The sequence below is a fragment of the Mus caroli genome, unplaced genomic scaffold (genome assembly GCF_978045245.1).
Source record: "Mus caroli unplaced genomic scaffold, Mus_caroli_1 scaffold_2, whole genome shotgun sequence".
In the NCBI taxonomy this organism is placed as follows: Eukaryota; Metazoa; Chordata; class Mammalia; order Rodentia; family Muridae; genus Mus; species Mus caroli.
The window spans coordinates 171,728,068-171,750,177 of record NW_028227257.1 but is presented as its reverse complement, the minus strand read 5'-3'; the positions used below and the strand labels follow the sequence as shown (position 1 = coordinate 171,750,177).

The 22,110-nt window shown below is 43.4% G+C and overlaps 1 protein-coding gene across 5 annotated transcripts in view; it reads left to right on the top strand.

Annotated features, from left to right (window-relative positions):
• Sfmbt2 (Scm like with four mbt domains 2) overlaps positions 1-22,110 on the top strand; it is a 189,329-nt gene that overhangs the window by 74,142 nt on the left and 93,077 nt on the right. For all 5 annotated transcript variants that reach the window (XM_029469511.2, XM_029469516.2, XM_029469524.2 and 2 more), the window contains 2 exons: positions 14,081-14,182; positions 18,563-18,710. In XM_029469511.2, the coding sequence (XP_029325371.1) occupies positions 14,081-14,182; positions 18,563-18,710 (250 nt within the window). The remainder of the gene's footprint in view (positions 1-14,080; positions 14,183-18,562; positions 18,711-22,110) is intronic.

Here is a 22,110-nt window from a genome sequence, read left to right as displayed (position 1 = left end):
TTATGTACCGTAGTTAGGAGATTGTCTGCTTTTCCCATTTCCATTTTAAACTCTGAAAATTGTGTCTGCTCCCCATTACAATTTTAAAAATGATTTTCTGTAAATATTCATATTATAGGATGTTGGTTAAAAGATTTTTGTTTATTCTTCTCCGTGATGAAAATTCCATTTTTATCTTCGTCTTCCCTACTGAAGCAAGAACAGAAACTACATTGTCTAGTTTTACTCGTTTGTGTTTTTGCATTTTTGAAGGGATTGAAAACGGGGGCAGTGGTGACAGTGTATAGTGTGTAAAGCATTTGTGTCACCAGTGTGAGAACCTGAGTTTGAGTTTCTTAGGACCCATGGAAAAAGGGGGGACACGTGGCCCACACTTGTAATCTTAGCACTTGGGAGGTAGAGAGAAATAGAGGATTCTGTGGGCACACACACACACACACACACACACACACACACACACACACACACACAGAGAGAGCGCTCACTCCAGCTCCAGCCTAGCCAGTGGCAAGGAGATAGGTATATTTTTTTAGACTCAGTTTTCTCAATCGCTGATGAGACTTTTTCTGAAGTGTTTGCTACATACCACGCTTCTGCCAGATCCTCCTACATCAACGACTGGAGTAGGAACTGTATTTCAACAGCAGTGGACTGCCAAACTCTTAACTCTTTTAAAATCACTCGGCCAGCTTGGGCATTGCCTTCTTGCTTATTCTGAGAGGCTAGGGAGAGGGTACTGGTCTTCCAGCGTGGGCTCTCACTGTCCGCACTTGGCGAGACCTTGCTGGCCTTTACTTTTCGCCAGCAGCTGGTGAAGAGTTCACACTGTTGACAGGGTTAACTCTGGGCCTGTCTGCTCCGTGTTGAGTTTGCTGAACTGGTTAAATCAGGTCCTTGTTCATCGGCTGTTTTCATTTTCCCCACACCTCGGTGGCTGCGGAGCGGGCTCATCTCTTACAACCAAAACAAGCAAAACTCCTCTGCACTGTAGTTAGACTTACTGTTTAGGACATAAACTTGAGGTGGGTTTTGGCAGACACCCTAGTTGATGGTTGTTGCTTTCAGAACTCTTTGTTGTTGAGGGTTTTATGCTAAACACTGCTGCCTCGTGTCTCTAAGGCCTGTCAAGTCTAGTATGGCGCTTGCCCTTGAAGTCTCGTGCAGTGACGAGCCTCCTTGGATTCCCAGGGTACCACGAAGCAGGTCTTTTATGTTCTTCTAATTCCCTGTGTACCAGTGTTATTCTTTCTGTCCAATTAGTACTCATCTTCCGATTGCAAATATAAATCTTCTAAAGAATTCTGTATCTGGCCTGGGTCCGAAGCCTTAACAAGGTTCCATGACCAGTTTCTGTGTCATCCCCTGTGCCACAATGATATGCAGTCATTTCTTGGTTCTGTGCCTAACGTGAAACTCCAGGAAGATAGGGGCTATATGTTTTGTGCATGGTTGGAAACAGAATTCCTACCACTTAATAACTATTTGTCAAATAAATTAACAGATTCTTGAATGGACCACATACATTTAACTCACTAGATTTAAAAATTCTGAGTTAATATATTTATAGATTAATTGAACATATAACTATACTTAGAATTGTGAACATTAAGACTTGAAAGGCAGAAACATTAATAATCTTGATCTGTTTTTAATTAAAAAGGAACTGATTCATTAAACATTTATTGAACAGCTACTCTCTGCGAAAGACCATTATGTCTTGTTGCCCTGATTCCAGGATTTAATTTAAGTTGGTCTACATTTTCTAAAATATAATCATCTTCTTTCCTCACTTTCAATTCATCCTATGAGAATTCAGACTATTTTTTGATACTTTACCATCTCAGAATTACCATCTTATTCAACATTTTGCTGTAACTAAGCATCACTCTAAGAGTTGGTAGTTAATACTACTTTGGGGTTAGCACAAGGCGGGGGTATGGATGGGGGTGGTAGGCACTTCACAGGGGTTAGCACAAGGCAGGAGTATGGATGGGGGTGGTAGGCACTTCACAGGGGTTAGCACGAGGCAGGAGTATGGATGGGGGTGGTAGGCACTTCACAGGGGTTAGCACAAGGCAGGAGTATGGATGGGGGTGGTAGGCACTTCACAGGGGTTAGCACAAGGCAGGAGTATGGATGGGGGTGGTAGGCACTTCACAGGGGTTAGCACAAGGCAGGGGTATGGATGGGGGTGGTAGGCACTTCACAGGGGTTAGCACAAGGCGGGGGTATGGATGGGGGTGGTAGGCACTTCACAGGAGTTAGCACAAGGCGGGGGTATGGATGGGGGTGGTAGGCACTTCACAATAAAAACTGGTTGCAATGAGTATTTGAATTCTTAACATGTGTGAGATACTTTCATAAATTGATTACACTTCACAGAAGAGAAAAGGACAAGCTAATCTTATTTGGATGAAGTCTGTATTTACTTTGTAATTTGTACGTCTTGGGAAGTTTGTTTCCTGAGGCTACTGTAACAAATTGCCATGGACTCAGTGAGTTCTAGACAGCGTAAGTCTTGACAACATAGTCTCTTACACTTCTGTAGGTTTAAATTAATTTAAATCAAGTTTAATTAGGTAACATAATTTAAATTAGGTTGTTCGTGGGTTTGGAATCCACCTGAAGAGAAATGTGCCCAGCCATCTGTCCATCTCTTGGAGCCACCTGTTAAGCCTGAAGTCCCTCGGTTTGTAGTGATGATAGTCTGCGTTTGCCTCTACATTCCCGTGTTCACATGACCTTAATAGTCTCTTTGTGTCTGTCTGTCCACATTTCCCTGTACTGATACTGACACTGGCCATTTGATTATCACTAATGCTAACTCCGAATGAGTGCAGCTTAATTACACGTGTGAAGATTCTGTTTGCACCTGAGTGTCCTGTTCCTGGGTTCTAGTAGATGGGAACCTGCTGGGGAGGAACGCTTCTACCCAATCCCACCTCTTGTCACACACAGTGATTGTATAAAAATAAGCTCTACTGTGTCCCTCTACTGAACACACACAGAGGTGATTATGATCAGAGGAATGGCAGGGACATGTGTGATGAGGGTCAGAGTGTCTTTGCTCTTCCTTCATATTTCTCTCTCTCAAATATATTTTTAAGAGTCCCTGCAGTATTCATTTGCACATCTCTGTAAGACTGACAGCCCCGCTCCCATACTTCCTTTTTTTGTAGTGTGTGTGATATATGTATGTATACATGTGCACATGGGTACATGTGTGCATATGTGTTCTAGTATGTTTTGAGGACAAAAGTCAACACTGGCTACCTTCCTCGGCTTCTTGACCCCTTATTTTTTGAGACAGTATTTATCACTAAACCTCAAACTCACTAATTTGGCCAGACTGGTCGACCAACAAGCTGAAGCCATCTTTCTATGTCTGCCTCCTACATGCTGGGATTGCAGGCATATGCTGCCAGGTCTGACTTTACACATGGCTGCTGGGGATCTCAAGTCCTCTTCCTTGCACAGCAAAACTTTTACCAACTGAGCCATCTCTCCAGCCCTGGCCAATTGTTACAGACATATGATAATGATGATACAAATCTATCCACATCTCTGCTCCCCCATTGTCATCAGTGTTTGTCAGGGAGCAGGACTCTACTTTTGTTTCTGTCATTGAGCAGTGACTCATCTGGGCTGCATGTCATTACAGAAAATTGCCAAAGTGTTCTGCCGTTATGAGACAGACGGACAGTCTTTCCAGGCTATTCTTTTTATTATTTTTACACTTTGGATAAAATAGGCATGTCGATGCCGTGGATCTCATTTCATGCAGCCAGCCCTGCTCTTTGGGTGATGTGTTCACGTGCTCTGTGTCTCCTCATGCAGTCAGTCACTTGCACGAGCTCTGTTTGCTCTCTGCCTGGAACATGAGCAGAAGCAACACACCAAAGAGGCTCACCATTAGGCTTTCTGCTCTTCCTCATCTGGATCTGAGGCAAAATACAGAAGCACTTTGAGGGATATTAGAAACTGTATTGTATTGGAAAATAACTAAGGATTTCTCCCTGACCACTTGCTTGAAGGAATTTCATTGTTTAAAAAAGATTTAGCACAACGGTCCCTATTCTGGTTGTAACTTATTCCTGACAAATGATAGAGGGGCTGGGACTGTCGATGCAGCTCAGTTAGGCAATGTTTGTCTAACATGTGTGGAACCCTGGATTTCATCTCCAGCACTGCATATAAATGATGTGGTAGCAAGTGCCTGCAGTCCCAGCCCTCTGGTGGGAGAGGCAGGAGAAGGATGCTAGAGTTGAATTGAAATGAAGAAAGCATCTCTGCTCCATAGAAACAGAAACCACATTCTAGGAAATCTTACCAATCATGCTGCTGAAATGTCAAGGGCTTAACTCCCGCTGAGAGAGCTCAGTCCTGCCTTCAGTGACTCACGTCTAGTCTAGTGTGTCATTTTTAAGTTTTAAAACCTCTCCTGTACTCCCTCTGCATATTAATTTGCACGCGCCCACACAACAATAACAAACCTAATTAACAGTAAGCCCTAAATAAGCAGCTTCGTGTGTGAGTGCGTGTGTGTGCGTGTGTGTGTGAGTGCGTGTGTGCTTGTGTGTGTGTGTGTGTGTGAGTGCGTGTGTGTGTGCGTGTGTGCGTGTGTGTGTGTGTGCGTGTGTGTCAGTCAGAGGTCAATGCTTTGTTTCTTAGTTGCTCTTCCCATTAGTTTTAGAGGCATGGTCTTGTATTGAACCTGGACCTCACCAATTCAGCTAGCCGAGGTGGCTAGGGAGCCCCAGGTCTCCATATGTCCCTGCCTTGCCAGGGCATGGATTTCAATGACATTGAGGCTTTGTCAAGTTTTTTTTGTTTTTTGTTTTTTATTTTGTTTTTGGTAGCCTTTGAGGGTTAGAACTCAGGTCCTCATGTTTCCCACACCAGCGCTTTCCCCATTCAGCCACCTCCCTCATCCTCCTGCCTCCTATCTGTTTGGGAAGTTTGACCTTCATTGCCTTCATTCTTGAATCTGGCCAATTCCTCATCAGAATCTGTGGCTCTCACAGAGGTTAGGATAATGGGTTTTGAATTTATCAGGGCTCCTAGTACATCAAAGCTGGGAGTTTGGGACATGGCTCAATTGGTAGAATGCTTGCCTAACATGCACAAAGCCCTGAGTTCGATTCCCATCACCACTCTATGTGTGTGATGTGACGTGCCCGTAATCTCAGCTAATTTGAGTGGAGCATGGAGGCTCTAGACCAGACTTGGTTAGCACAGCAGGGTCAAAGCCAGCCTAGGACGTGTGGAAAACCTGTCTGAAAACAATGTATGATGGGTCTGAGCGCATCGATTTAACAATGGAGCTGTCTTTTGAGAAAGGCATTTTCCAGTGGTCTTGACATTGTGAGAGCAGCCCAGAATGTTCTTCTACTAAGCCAGATGGTGGAGGTCGCGTGACACAGCCTTTTTGTGCAGAATGTGTGGTAAACAGGAGTGCATGGGTTGCTTCTCATGTAACACAAGTTTTACAGTACCCCGTTTTCAATCAATAGAAGGCTGTGCTCGAAAATAGCAATGAAATATGGGAGAGCAAGCATATAAACCCACAACACAGTCTTTTATTCCATTGGCAGGTATTCTATGCTCTGTATTATGATATGCCCCATATTTCTTTATGACCAGAACCACAATCCAGTTGTTTACATGGGGTCTCCACCCTATGACATCACACTGCCTAAAGTGTTTGCTGGCAGTAGAACCGTTTCAGGACCATGATTAGGATCATTGAGGGGCATTGTCCTGCTGGTGGTCCATCACGAGACAGTGTGATGTAAGATTTCTAGCCTGTTGGTGTCCTTGCACGGCTCACTTCCTTTCGTCTTTGACACATATCGCTGTTGAGCAGATTCAACAGTGTACCTCGGTAACTGTGGGAGTTAAATGCAATTTTACCTTTGCAGTCTGTAACTAAAGAGTTGCAATAGCAGCTAATCTAGTTTGGTATGCTGGCACATGGCGCCGTTAGCCTTCTGAATTTGTTCCGTTTCATAAACAGAGCGAAGGGGTTTCTGGATGAGGACCGGTTAGGGCCATTTGTTTTCCTATAGAAAGATTCCATGCACACCTTACCTTTACTGAGAGTTTGTTCCTGCTGCTGGGCTCGAGAGGGCTCCCTTGGTAAAGACTTCCCCCTGCCATTTGAAAGAGCTGCGGAAAGCTGGCACAGGCTTGTGATTCCCAGTCTTGGGGGGGGGGGCTTGTGGGCCCCTGGGGCTCACTGGTCAGGCAACAAAGCTCCAGGTCTATCCAAAAAACAAAAGCAAAAACAAAAACAACAAAAAAAAAAACCTGATTAAAAAGGAAGGCAGAAAACTGCCTAAAGAACTATAAGAACTATTCCAGAGATTTCCATCAGACCTGCATGCATATGCACATGTGTGGATGTGCATACCCACACCAGCACATACATGCGTGGCAGAATCTGTTCACGACATGCCAAAGATTCTGTACTCTATAATTTCTTTAAACCTTGTTTATTTGCCTGTTGGAGACTGGGTCTCACCATTACCCTGGGGCTGTCCTAGAACTTGTGCCCCTTGGCCTCATGCTACTGAGTGCTGAGATTGCAGACTTAGGCCAGTGTTGTGTTATTTCTTTTGTTTTGTAGCTTTATAGTCAAAGAGGGGGCAGGGAAGGGGGACACTGTGTTTCTGTGCAGCAAAGCTTATGGCATCTACTTTGTATATTTCATGTTCTTACACTCAGCTGTGAGAAAATGGATACACCTATGTTTTGCCTCAGGTGGGACTCTTATATTCCCCTGGAACTTAAGTCCTCTGTGTGGAAGTAGAATTTTGGCCATGTCACCGAGCAATACATATCTATAATACCCAGTTCTATCTCCTCCTCCTGATGTTTGACTGAGTGGTCTCTTTAACGAACAGGTGTATTTGACTGAAGCGCGCATCTGTCATCAGGCTGGCTGCCCTTTTGTGATTTGCTCAGTGCTGGTCACTGGTTGGTGTTGGTAACTGGCTTTCTCCTCTTGGGGTTTCTCCCCTATCCTGGATTGAAAGGCTCTGTGACATGAACATTTTCTGCCAGTCTCAACCTGCAAAGCTATTAAGTTGTCTTCATGCCTCTCCTTTCCTCCTCCAAGAAGTGGAAGTTAGAGGGGCTACAGCCTACTGTAACGTGCATGTTGTACAGGCACGAGTTTACATCCACAGAACCCACTTAGAAAACCAGGTGTAGCAGAATGATTCTGAGACCATGTGTGTGTGTGTGTTTGTGTGTGTGTGTCTGTGCATTGGAGACAGGCAGATCTCTCGAGTCTGCCCTCTGAGTTCCTCATCCCATACCTACAGTCCCATCTCCAAGAGGATATCCCTATACCCCACCCTCTCCCCATCCCCTGGGGTCTCAAATCTCTCGAGGGCTAGGTGCATCTTTTCTGATTGCTGTTTCTTGAACCCGAGTCCTGCTCAGAGTAATGGTGTGTTTGTGAGTATCCCCTTATGCCCACCAGCATCTTTTAACATTGCACACTAGATCTTCAGAAAGATGCCAGTAGGAGGGCAGGTGATAAGAGCTGTGAACTTACAGTGTAGACAGGCACAGAGACAAGATTTCCCTATCTTGAGGGAGCATCAAGTTGGTCAGTGGTACAAGAAATGGTCTGTGAGTCTCTTGGTACAGTAGGACTCTGGTGAGTTACTGTTGGTGGGGAAGGCAGAAGCATTAGAGAAGCAAGAGAGATTCTGAGAAGGTTTGTGAAAAGAGACAAGGGACCAGCTACCCTTCAGGTGTCTTGTTAAACATCTGACTTTGCTCTTCTCTTCCACACTGAAGGGCAATCTGGAGATGTTTGATTGTCACAGTGAGGTATCCTGGGCCTTTGGCATCTACTGGGCCAAAGATTTGGCAAAATATCCTACAGTCCACGGGACAGTTGTCTAGAAGGGATAAACTGGTCCCCAAAGTCAATAGCATCTAGTTTGAGATATGTCACCTAAGGAATGGATTTTTTTTTGTGACAAGGAGCAAGTGTGACCGGTGGGAGGGCCTTGGAAATGACTGACAGACGACTGGTACCTTACAGTTTACAGTCTCTTCACCATGACAAATGTCTGCTAGTGTAAGACCCCCTTTCGGGGACCCCCACTCTAGTCTCAGGAGTGAGAGAGCACCCAAAGAAACACGAGAATCCATCTTGTAATCACATGAGGCAGTTTAATGATGGAGCTCTGGACGACATGCATCCCACATAGGAGATAACGGATGTTGGCCATGAGGCTCGAAAGCTAGGGGTTTTTATGGGGTAAGGGCTTAGGGGTGTGGAATTCAGCATAGTGATACACTATTGGCTTATTCAAACATCAGCAGAAAAATTACATGTACGTGCAGGGTGTCAGAGTTCTGTGAGTTGTTGACTCATTTCAGATAGCCCTGTTATGTCCTCACATTCCTCTTTATCTTATGGTCAAGCTGTTTCCAGGAATGTTTTAACTACGGGGCATACCCGGGTTTGTTTTTCTTTTTTTCTCAGCCCCAGGCAGCTTCTAGGCTCACAAACAACCAGCAATTTCTGAGTACTTTATATGACTTACAGGTCTTGAAATTTCATCTTTCTTTCACTAGAGGCTGGATCCTTGGGGAGTTGTGACTTATAGTCAGGAAAGGGGTGTATAGACAGTCACCTGAGTGGGGCATTGCTCCTTGCTGACTCCTCCCTCCTTGAGAAGTGCTGCTGCTATTGGAAGATAGTTCGGAATTTGTCTCCTGTTTCCATGGCAACAGTGGCAACAGCTAAAGGGGTGCGTCTGGTTAATTGTGTCTTCCAAGGTGGCTAGGGTGGGTGTGAGGCTGATGGGGCAGCCTTTCCCAATCCTCGTCCCCTTGCAGCACCTTCTGCCCAGGTGTTACCTTGGGTGCGTTCTTGGAAGTGAGCTAAAGAATTAGGAGAAAGAAAATAGCAGAAACCAATGTTCAATTATGCATATATATATGGGATACCAGGAATATTTGTGTGTGTGTGCTTATGTGCATATGCAGAAGTGCATACACATGTGTATTTTATTATATTCGCCTGTGCATGTCATTGTGAAGGCCAGCAGTGGCATTGAATGTTAGTCTTCACTGCTCACCTTATTTTGTGAGAGAGGGCTGCTCACTGAACCCAGAAGTCATTTTCCAGGGAGCTCCTGGGATCCACTTGTTGCAGACTAACCACTGGGATTACAGATGCGTGCTGTATGCCTGGATTTTTACAAGGGTGTCAGGAGATTTGCACTCAGGTCTCCAATATTGCACTGGAAGCTGTTTATACACTGAGCTACCACCTCATTCCCTTGGTTTTTTTCCTTTTGGTGTTTTACAAAAGAGGAGATAACTTGCCAATGTTTTCATGGTGCCAGGTGTTAATCAGTGGAAGATATTTCTAATGCTTGTGGCTTAGACATTTTAGACCTCACCGTGGAATAGCCCTGACATAATCACCTTTTATGAGTTGTGTGGTTCAGGGTGGCATACCTAGCATTTTGTTTCTCCTTATCATTTTTTAACTTGATTGAATGTACCACTTGGAGATAAAAATTGCTTTTTACAGCTGTGAGTATAAAATGGAAAAGCTTATCCCTGTTAAGCGTATAGATTTTTTCATTAAATTTTTGTTATAAATATTTCACTGGCTAAATTCAAATCAGTATGATGGAGTTGAAACATAATAATACTATTGATTTAATAAATGCTGGCATTCTGATGTCATTTCTTGATGAAATTAATATTATGTGAGTCGTTTTCTAACAAGAACATGAACATTAATCCATTCTTCAAATAAAAAAAGAACCACTATGAGACAAGCAGCTGTTTAAAGAAAGGGTAACATATGCTGATGTGTGTGAAGTTCCCAGAGTTCATTATATAACAATTTGGACTACTTTGTCGTACTAATTAAAACCTTCCTTTATTTTTACTGACGCCTATTCTTAAAAATTATGCAAATTATTGGGGTTTTGAAGAGAAACCTATGCAATGTTTAATTTCCCAATAGACAAAAAACTAGCATGTTGGAACTAAAAATATGTATTTCATGCAGTGCAGTATTTATGTGTGTGTGTGTGTGTGATGTGTTTTTGTGGCTGTGTGCACTGCATGTGACTATCTTTCTCTGCACTCATCTTGTCACTTGGAGGCAATGTCTCTCCCACTTTGAGTTTGGCTGTTGCACTTTTTAAGGCAAACTGGAGGCCAGTAAGGCCCATGGCTCCTCCATTCTGTCCCACCTCCCTGCCTTTAAGTTGAGGTTGCGGCATATGTGGGATTGTTATGTGGGTGATAAAATTCACTCTACTCCTTGTAACTGGGTAACAAGTGCTTGTCACCCCTGAGCCATTGTTCCAGCCACCCTCTGCCATACTTTTGGGTAAGCACATAAGTGTTTCTGGATATCCTGGTACCTATGTAAACCCTTGCTGACTAACCTGAGCACTCACTGTTGTCAAATTCCTCAATTATCCTAAAGACTTTCCTCTAACTCCAGTGCTGGGGCAGGGCAGGGTAAGAGTAGGAACACAGGACAGATTGGTCCCTAAAGCTTGTTGGTCTGTCAGCCATTTAATTGAATTGATTAACCTCAGATTCAGTAGGAGACCCTCTCTCAAATAATAAAGTTGGAGAGTGGTTGAGGGAACAGAGCAAATGTTGACTTCTGGAATGAACATACAGAGAGACAGAGAGACGAGAGAGACAGAGAAGTACAGAACACATTACCCCTCCAACCCCCCTCCCGACCTTTAGAATGTAGACTTGAGAGATGATGTAAGCACAAGTTTAGATTTCTTGAGAAGAAATACCTCACTACATATTTTATTTCTGAGGACAGGCAGCCATTGATTGGTTCTCACTAGAGAACTGCACACGATAAAGAACCAGATAAGGGACTAATCTACATGCTGAGTTCCCTGGAGCCACAGAACTTTCAATGTAATATCGGGAGCATTGGTTGTAGTAGGGTGGATGTGAACTTAGCTAAAGACATCTTCTAGTCAGGGATCAACATCAAATTAAAGATCTGGGACAGAAAGTCTTTACAGTTATAGAACAGCTCTCTTTGGAAAGCTGGCTCGACTGGCAGAGCAGAGATTGGTGTTAAACGTATACAAAGCAGAGCTGGTATAGATACTGGGCTTGAGGGTTTAAGCCTGAGGTAAGCCAGAAGTCTAGATTGCCGACAGCGTCTTTTTACAAAGTGACTGGAACCACACGCCTTTAATCCCAGCACTTGGGAGGCAGAGACAGGCAGATTTCTGAGTTTGAGGCCAGCCTGAGTTACAGGACAGCCAGGGCTACACAGAGAAACTCTGACTGGGGGCGAGGGGAGGAGGAAAAATTCCGCAGACGGCTCTAGAGATTCAAGGCAGCTAAAAAGTGCCCATTTGCTCTGATTAGTAAGCAAGATGGTTTAGCTTAGCAGCTTTGCACACTTAGTAGAGGGGCATAGAAGCAAGCACAGGGGTCTGGAGACATCAGCCCATTCTCCTGGATCATTCATCATCACCAGTGTGTGTAGAGCGCCCCAGGGCTGTATTGGCAACACAGCATGATAATAAATGCATACACTTGTTGAGGACACCCAGGGATGTTTGGTTGTCACTTCAGAATAAAATGATAAAGAGTTTTGTTTAAAAGAGGAAAACACCTGCAAAATCCACATGTAGGACTCAGATCTCACCTATAAGAACCGGGGGTGTTGGTGTCTGCATGGAGGCCTTGATTTTAATCTTTTAATTCAGGTGTCAATTAGTAACTCCGTGTTGAGCTCTTGTGCCTCGTAACTTGCAGTTTGTAGCCCTGGTTTAGTTAGTGTGTGCTAATTCACATTAAATTCCTGGACTGGTGCTTTGAACTCCTTTTGTTTTTCTAAAGTGTCTTTCAAAGGAAGTGCTATGTTTGCAGCCACACCTGTATTGAAGAATTTCTCCTTGCCTTTTCTCTTTAGGCTTATAATTTTATAAAGTGTTTGATTGTCAGTTCTTAAGGAATTTGTAAAGGTCGTCTTAAAATAACCGAAGTCACCACCTGCATGTAAGGGTATTTCCTTCTGCATGTAATTTTTATAAAGTGTTGATTGCTTAGCTCTGAAGGAATTTATAAAAGTTTAGAATGGAGTGAGGTCCTTTGAATGTCCCCCAACACATGACTACACTTCCTCTGATTACTCCTCCCTAAACATAGCACCAATCTCTTCACTCAGACCCCGAGTGAGTTATGCAACTGTGGATACAAAGATCTCCATAGATTACAATGAGGATGGAGAGATGGCTCTGCAGTTAAGAGTACTTGCTGCTCTTGCAAAGGACCAGAGCCCATTTCCAAGAACCCCCATATCAAGCATTTCACTATCGTCCATAACTCCAGCTCCAGGGGTTCTGACGTCCCTCCTGTCTTCCATAGACATTTGCACAAGTGTGTGTGTGTGTGTGTGTGCACACACACAACTTAAAGTGAGCTTGTGATCATATGGACACTTACATTTCCACCCCCCCCAGCCTCCGACAAAATGGTGACCCGTTACAGAGTTATTTTTTTTAAATTTATTTTTCTTGTTTTTATGAGATAGGGTCTAACTCTGTAGCATAGGTTAGAGCTAGAACTCATTATGTAGCTCAGGCTCACCTTAAATTTACAGTCTTTTTGTCTCAGCCTCCTAAGTGATGGAATTATATGTATAAGTCACCACACCTTAAGTGAGGAGGGGGAAACCGGTGTGTGTGGGGCACCCTTGCTTGTCTACATTTGGTATCTTCCTCTATAACATTACATAACCTTATTTTTGAGACAGAGCCTCTCACTGAGCTTGGAGCTGTTTCAGGTAAACTGGCTGGGCAGATAGCCCTGGGATTCATTTGTGTCCACTTACCCATCTTTACAATTATAGACATCTGTACAACAGCTGGCTTTTTACATGGGAGCTGGAGATCTGAATTCAAGTCTTCATGCTCTTGAATTAGGCACTTTACCAATGGAACCATCTTCCCAGGGCCTCTGATGGAGAATTTCGAAAGGAGTTTCTCTTTTCTGGTCTCCTGTCGGACAGAGACTAATTGATTGGCTTTTGGGGTGAGAGCTGAAGTACAGGCACAACCCATCACGACTCCCTCTAGTTGAGTTGGCAGAGAGTTGGCTGTAGTATCATGGAATTCATTTAAAATCCACTTGAGATTTTCATATTTAGGAGAGCAAGAGATCTCCGGGGTTTCTGTTGTTGTTGTTTTACTGCATATTCATTTGATAGACTTGGGAATGGCTAGCTTTATTTGAACCTGTTATTACTTCAGGGATGGACTGTAAATTCATTTATTTATCCTTGACTACAAACACCCAGTGTGAAGTACAAGATGACCTCCAATTCAGCAAGATGAATTCTGATATTCTGAGTCCGGTCAACCTCGTCTCTAGCTGTGTGGCTGAAGAAGATAATGAAATTTGTTTTCTGGACGAAGCAGTGGAGCCCCAGGGCTCCGTGATCAGGTTTCAGGGAGGGGTCAGTGCAGGCAGACACCAGTTGAGTAGGAGACACAAAGCTCATGTTTACTGAGCAGGAGTCAGGCTCCGATGTCCCCAGGGCAGCTTCTCACCTGCACTAGAGTTATGGACTCAACCAGTCACCCACCCAGCTCTTAGCCTGTTTGGAAGGAGAATAGGTGAATCCCACGGATGGATGCCGTGTCAAGTAATTTGGTGGCAAAAGGCCCTGCTTTTTCCTGAAGGTAATTCTGCTGGGTTTCAGATGACTGATGGCCACCTTTATTGTGTGGGGCTTCAGCAGTGAGCACTTGACAAGATCAAAGCAATGTATTGGCACACAGAGTTGCTTTGCTTCCTGTAAATTTAAGCATGGCCAATGAAGGCATGCTGCCTCTCCCTTGAAAAAGTAATTTAGCCTGCAGAAAATAATTAAATCCACACTGTCTTGCAATAATTAGAAATTTGAAATGGAGAGAATTAATTATTTCCATCAGATTTCAGTCACTCAAGACAATGCTTAAGAACAGATTCCAGACCGTTGGCAAGTTAATTCATGGCGCTATCTCTAATATGCTCACTGTTATCCCCACAGGACCATGCAGACTTGCAAAGCCATTTCTTTACAGTTGGGATGCGGCTGGAGACATTGCATATAAGCGATCCTTTTCATATCTACCCTGCATCAGTGACCAAGGTAGGTTTTCTGTTTTGCTCCTTGCTCTTTGCTCTACAGTGAATGGAGTAAGTCTTCAAAGGTAGGTAGATGCAGTATGTGCCTACAAGGAGCACTCACAGACACACCCCATAGACAAACCAAAGGGAGACGATTGTCCCTTCTTCTCAGTTCTGTGTTAACTTCTTTCTGTGAAAGGGGGCAGAGGAGATTCCTCCTTTCTAGCATGGACAGAGTGACTGACTTTTCTTCTCTTAGTAGTTGTTTATTGGTGAGTTGCATTTTACAAGCATAACGTACGGGACCACAGAGATGGCTCAGTGAATAAGAGAGATGGCAGTGCAAGTATGAGTTCAAATCCCCAGCTCTTGCGGTTAAAAGTTGAATGGCGCATGCCGGGAATCCAAACACCAAGAGGACAAAACTGGGAGGATTACTAGGGCTTGCCTAGACAAATCCACCAACCAACCAACCAACCAACCAACCAACCAACCAACCAACCAACCAACCAACCAGCTCCAGCTTGGAGCTGGAGCTCCAAGCACTGAGCTCCAGATCTAGTGAGAAATCTGTTCTAGGAAATAATATTAATCAAGACATGTGCTATCCTCCTCTGGCCAGTACTTATGCACATGGGACGCACGCACAGTGCACATACAGGCAACATGCCGCAAACAAGAGTGATAAGTGCTCCTGCTTCATGACTGTCTGTTTATATTTAGAAAATTCTAGAAGGCAGATTCTTATTTCCTCGTAAACCAGCGCTCTTGCTTCTTCTTCTTTTTCATCTGCTTTCATTGGTTAAAGGAAGTCACCTGCTGCCAAGATTGTCAGTAAAAACGAAATTTCTTCACAGTGTAAAGGTGTTTTTATTCTGACCTGGTAGTCCTTTGATAGTATATGATTATTGAGATTATCTCTTCTTCATAAGAGAAATCCCGGTGGTTCTACCAGTGGTCAAATTCACATTGTGTATTTCCCACTTTAAATATTAGCCTTTGTTAAGTGGTAGAAGACTCTGACAAGCTGAATTTTTTTCTTCTTCAAATGTGTCTTCAGTTAATGACGCTTTTTTATTCAGAGGAAGAATTTGATTAAAGATTCAAGGTCAATTGTAGTTTAATTTCTATTTCCAAAGGAAGGTGGATCTATTTTTGTAGTAAGTCGAATATTATTATAATAAACTTTTCCTTCCTTCCTTCCCTCCCTCCCTTCCTTCCTTCCTTCCTTCCTTCCTTCCTTCCTTCCTTCCTTCCTTCCTTCCTTCCTTCCTTCCTTCTTTCCTTCCTTCCTATTCTTTCATGATTTGTTACAATTTCAGGAAATTAGTGGTGACACTATATTTAAAACATGTTAATTAATTGTAATCAAGGTGTATAGCTTTCTTCTTTTTCTAAATGGGTATATGGATTTGTCTAGAGCACTACAGTACCAGATTCCCCTGAATTTTAGGAAAGAAACAAGCAGGCAGACCTGCTGTGCTCAGCCCACATTGAGCACATTGCTCACATTTTGTACCTTTAAATTATTGTGATATTCAGCATTAAAGAGTGACACATTTCTTATTGGTAGCCTCAGTTTGGATAGATGGTCAGGGACAGGTTGCGTGTTCACAGTCATTTCCCCTTACGTCGTCTTGCTGGGAGACAGAATCGTTTGCAGGTGTTCTGAAACTCCGTTCTTCACACTATCTTCCTTTGCACTTGTATTCGAGGGGAAGTATGTGATGCCATTCTGCCTCATTTGTATCCCATTCTCTGATTGTCCGTTTGTTGTTTTAATGCACAAATTGGAATGTGTGGTCTTGTTTCTAAGAACCTCCTCAGATAAATTCAGGGCACATCATCATGTATGATTCACCAGAATATTTCTTCATGTAGAAGATATTTATAAATATATATTGGATATGTCTTCACTAGAGGGGATGCCTGGAGTGGGTATGATCACAGTTTATTGCATACATGTCTGAGATTTAAAAATACTTGAAATGCATTTATGTTTTAGGATATTTTGCTCGAGAATATCACACACTGTGCTCTAATTGCTTTTTATAGTGAAAGTTTCACACAGGCACCCCTTTAAGGTTTTGTTTTTTCCTGAGAGCCCGGAAGAAGATAGAATAAATGATATTAAAGCATACAGCTCAATACAGAGGTGCCCTAGTGTTAAGTGGAGAGGCTTTAGCAGTGGAGCAGGGCTGGTTCTGGTATTTCAAACATTGAAAGGTGAGATGTTTGCAGTCCTGGAGCACGTGAAGTAGGTTGCGTTGAAGAAAGGCCAGGGCATGAGAGACCCGTGAGCCCCATGCGAGAGGGAACACAGAGCAGAGCTTTGCATCCTTGGGAACATGAGTCCTGAGAGATGGGAGGGAACTTCCGGGACTTTTCTCTGGAGTCTTCTCACATCAATGAGAAGTTTGATAGATCCTGGAAATCTTTAGGCAGGGTCCCACGGTGCTTAGATACCCTGCCGCCAGGACAGCTTACTGTGTGAGAGGACCCGTATGTATGTGTGGTAGGATCTATCGCAGCTTCCAGAGAGCTACTGAGGAGTCATAGGTGTTGCTCTGGACATTGAGGCATAGACCAATTAATTCCCTGTTGTTATCAGGTATACATTATACTCCAGGGAATCAGACAACAAAGAAAATGAATGAGTAAATAAATAGATCCCAGAGAGGGGTTCATGAGAGCTGTGACTGGCGGGAGGATGCGATTTTATTCTTTTGATTTTTGTTTTATGTGTATGGGTGTTTTTACCTGCATGTTATGTCTGTGCACTGTATACATGGCTAGTGCTTGCTGAACGAAGCCAGAAGAGGGCACCAGATCCCTTGGGAATAGAGTGACAGACAGGTGTCAGCCGCCATGTGGGGGCTCAGAATTGAACTTGGGTCCTCTGGAAGAACAACCAGTGCTCTTAAGCAGAGGGCCATCTGTACAGTCCTGAGAGTGTTTTAAAATGTAACCACCACCAGGAAATGTTTTCTTAGGCAAGCTGGCCATGATCCATCCCCCTTATTTAAAAAACAAACAAACCTGTTTTTAAATAGGGTCTCATGTGACCCAGGCTGTCCTTAACCCTCTGATCCTCATGCCTCCATATTCAGGGTTAGCATTGCAGGCTTGTGTCACCATGCTCGGCTTGGGTCGATGCTTCTCAAAGTAGATTTTTCAAAGGCAACTGCCCAGTGACTACAGTTAGAGATAGTTACTGGAAGCAGAACATAGAGGTGAGGGTTAGACTTCCTACTCTTGGCTTATAGATTTAGTTTACAACATACTTTGTAATGGAGGGAGCTAGGAAGCAGAGCTTAGTATAAATGTAAAGGAAGTGTGTGTGTGTGTGTGCGCACGAGCTCGTGCCTGCGTGCTCCTGTGGGAGCTTGTAGGGGGAGGGGGGAAGCATCTGATTTTGCTACCTGCTTAGAGCTTTGTTTTTCTTTCTCTCTTTTTTTCTTTGAAATATTGGAGCTCTAAAACCTGGCAATGCTAATAAGCAAGTGCCCTACTAGTGAGCTGTATTTGGAGTCCTTCTTAGGGTTATTTCTTTCGTTTTACTTTGAGGCAGAGTCTCACTAGTTTGCCTCGGCTGGTCTTTAGCTCACTCTGTAGCCCAGACAGTTGGCAAGCTTGTGAACATGCACCCCCCACCCCCATCCCCACCCCCCCCCCCAGCCCAGACTAAGTCTCCATAGCTGGGCTGACAGGGTCCCACCACCTAGACCTGCTCGTTCATTTTTGTCTCATTCGCTGTCCATTCATCTACAAAACATTTTCTATGCCTCTGCAAATCATTTGATGAATAAAGGAGGTTGCTGTCCTCAAAGAATCTCTGATATTTTGGTGGTGACAGGTGATGGAGGGGAACATGAAGTAAAGACAGGTTTTTCTGCATACATGATTTCCTCTCTGACTACAGGATGTCGTATTTTGAAGGCCGTAATGCACAGGGGTCTAGAAGTCTGCCAGGGCTGCAGCCAGAGGGTTTGAAGGATCTGCTGTGAGGAGTTTGGTCCCTGCTGTAGAGGCCAAGGTGCCATTTTGGCTTTTAAATCCCTAGTTTATTTTTCCATGGACAGGAACTGGTTGTCTGTCTGGCAGTTTGCTTTTCTTCATGTGAGGCCCTTGTTTTATATTTTTAGGTCTTTCTTTTTTGGTTTTCATTTTCTCCCTTCTGTGTATTTCCTTTATTCCTCTCTCCATGTATGTGACCACCACGACTGAGTCTGCTCTCTTATCCACTGGGCTCAGTGATCGGTTCTGAGACGCTGGTTTGTGCTAACGTCAATTTGATAGGATATGTTCAGTGTCATTGAAACAATGTCAGGATTTGTATGTGTAACACGTGAGAAATTAACATTTCTGTTTTCTTTTCTTTGTTCCTTTTCTTTTTTTCTAGGTTTTTAATAGTAAATTTTTCCAAGTGGCCATTGATGACCTAAGACCTGAAGCTGATAAACCCACGATGCTGTGCCATGCAGATTCTTTGGGGATTTTGCCAGTACAGTGGTGCCTTAAAAACGGAGTCAACCTCGCTCCTCCCAAAGGTTTGTAATCTGTGAAAATATGTGGGTTTGGAGTAGTCCAGGCTGGTGTCTTCTTGTCTCTGACATGACGTCATCATGTTTACCTGGACAAGTTGCAGTGTGAGTTGACCTGCCGTGCAGGGCAAGGATTCTTCTGTATTGATTGACATGGATGTCACTATTGTTCCACCCCTTGGAAGGTTTGTTGGGTTTGATTTTCAGGGTCAAGGGTAAGGCTCTTCCTCCACTAGATGGGGCATGGATCGCTGCTTCTCTCTGATGCTCTGTAGTGAGTGATTCAGGCACCACAATGCTGCCGCCAAGTGATGAAAGTTAAAGATATGAAAAGGCCTGAGAAGTGTGTACAACAAAATGGCAATGGTGTATTTCTTTGGACTTCAGTGTCTCAGATACTCCACGGGTCAGATACTCTTAGGGTCCAAAATTTTAACATAATAATTATACTTCACTTAATGCTATCATGTCCAAGGTTTGCTCAGTGGGGACAACATTACATGAAAAATGAAGCCCTACATGGTGGTGTGCTCTGACAGTAGAGGCAGGAAAACTAGGGATACAAGATGACTCTCAGCTACATAGTGAGTATAAGGGTAGCCTGGGCTACATGAAACCTTCACTCAGAAAATAAGTAAACTAAACACTAAACGAAATGAAAAGATAAAAGAGAATGTGTGTGTGTGTGTGTGTATTCCATACATATTATATATATGGAATAGCAGGAGAGAAATTGGAGAAAGATTAGAAAAATAAACTTAGTGGGACAGACAGCTACATACTACCTTAAGTACAAAGAGGTTTTGCATGAGCCCTTTTCAGATGTGTAGGGATTATGGGATAACCTAAGATGTTACATTTGCTAGCTGGCTGTCAGGAGCTGTTGCGCCGTTGACCTGTGCTGTGTGTAGCTTATCTTCAGCATCGTTGCCCTTGCTGGGCTCTGACCCTCATTTCTCTTCCATCCTCCTGTCTATGGCGTAGGTGCTCCTGCACCTCTCCATTTCAGCAGTTGACTCTTCAGATTACAGATGTGTAGTTCTGTGGGCTGATGACATGGCAGTGAACCATCTTTGAGGTTTCTGATCACTGTGTCCTCACAAATCATGACATGAGGACTCTTCATTGCCGACAGTTCATATAATCTGCCATGCCCAGAGAAACAAGGATTTGAGTGACAGACAGGAGCTGTGGTCACAGTGCCTGCTACACCTGGTGATGGTGGAAAGGTTCGGGCCCGTGGGCCCTCTGTGTATTTATGTTTGAGTTCTCGTTGTTGTGACCTGAACTAAATGAAAAGCTTACATTCCAAAGCTTTCATTGGGGACTTCATGGTAGTCTCGAGGTAGCACCCAGAAACAAATCAACAGGGTTCAATATGTTAGAGAAACAAATAGTGTTTGCTGTACCAATAGCAAGTACAGCTACTGTGCACTTAGGCAGGTCCAGCAGTGTGGAATGCAGAGCAGTGTTCCAAGTATTCTGCAGATGTAGAGTGCACAGGGGGATGTGATAATCATTCTGTTTAGATCCCAGGTCCTACTACATGAGGAATTTTAGCACTCAAGTAGGTTTTCTCATTTGGAATGGGTTGTAAAAACAATCTCTTTTAAACCCCAGTTATTTTTTTCACCCCGGGGAACTCCAAGCTCAGTTGTGTTAAGTAATTTATGAAATCCCGAGAGGTTGTCTGAACTCCAGCCTTACACTCCCAAATGAATGCTTCTCTGAGTTGGCGTGCTAACTATAACTACTTTTTGCTGCTGTTCCTAGGGCTGGCATCCCATGAAGGCCATCCTTCAGGGCAGTTCGAGTGGCCTTAGTCAGGGCCGGCAGATGTTAGTGGGCCGTGCCTTTCACTTGGGTAATTGGTCTATATGCTTGAGAGCAGTTGGTGAACTACAGTTTGAAGGTGTAATTTTGGAAAAGTTGGTGGTTATACCACAGTCGTGGCTTTGCTTATTGGACTCTGGTTTCATCTCCTGTTGGTAATTAAAATGAATGCAAACTGAGAAGTCTTGACACTGATGGGTTTTGTAATGCGGCTTAGTGTTTCCTTTTGAGGTTGTTCATCGCATGTCCTATCTTACTATGAGGGCTGGGAACCCTGGTGCAGGATTTTGCAAACATCATTCCATATTTCATTAATGTGTGAAAGGAGACAGTTTTTTAAATGTCTGTTTTAATATTGAACATTGGGGTTGTTGGGTAGAATGTGTAAGCTGTAATCTGCATATTCCCGAGAGATTTCAAAGGTTTTCCTGTGTGCTTAGATTTCTGTGAAAACTGTGAATCTTTCTGGCAATTGGATGTTGCTTGGTCTTCTAAAGTCTTTCAGTAGAAAGAAACATGGAATAGAGACGTGCCAAGAACACAGATCTCTTCTTATGTTGTTTTGACTCTGCTCTCTTTTAAACGAGAAAGCAAAATATACCTGACCTCGACTTTAGAGACAAACCTTCTAAGCCTGGAAAGACAGGGACTCTCCAGTGGCTCTCTGCCTCAGGGTTTTGCTATTAGAGATTTGATCCTGCCATTTTAAACCAATAAAGGACAGTCAATGCTATAGGTCCTACTAACAGTGCTTAAATAAATACATAAATAAATAAGCTAAAAATGATGAATACATAAGCTATCCCACTTCTGGTCATGTAATACCAAAGATTAGTAGTAGCCTTCAAAGAGTCAGACTTCCAAATTGAGGGAATGTCTGGTGGAAAACATTGGATCTGTGCTGTGAAATGCAGGAGCCAGAGTGAAGGAAACTGCTTATTGTAGCACTGGCTTGTCTCTAGGGCCAATTTGTATGCCTAATGGGCATACAATTTAGGAAGGAAAGGTGTATTTAAATTACTGCCGTGGCACAAAATGATGCCTCTCAATTCTAATTCTCTTTTAAAAAGAACCTGAGCAGTTGTCCTTAGTTCATTGCAAAAACTCTACTTTATTGACCATTTGTTGTATTAGAGAGAATAATATATTAACATTCCTCAAGGCATGGTGGCATTCAACAGTAATCTCAAAACGTGGGAGTCAGAGTCAGGAGGATCACAAGTTCAAATTTATGCTTAACTTCATGATGACTTAGAGATCAGCCCGGGATTCATGTGATGCCCCCTATGTATGTGCATGTGTGTCTACTTGTGTGCTCATGTATGTATATGAATATATATATACATACACACACTTACACAGGCAATCACACACACATACACAAACACACACACACACAAACATACACACACATACACAGGCAATCACACACAGAAACACACACACACACACACAGAGGAATGTTACTCATTGATCCATCTGAATGATAAGTGACTTAGAGTTTTAGAGATGCTGCAGTACTGGGTCAGTGAGTGATCTCATTCACTTCATGAAAATGTTTGCCAGAGTTATG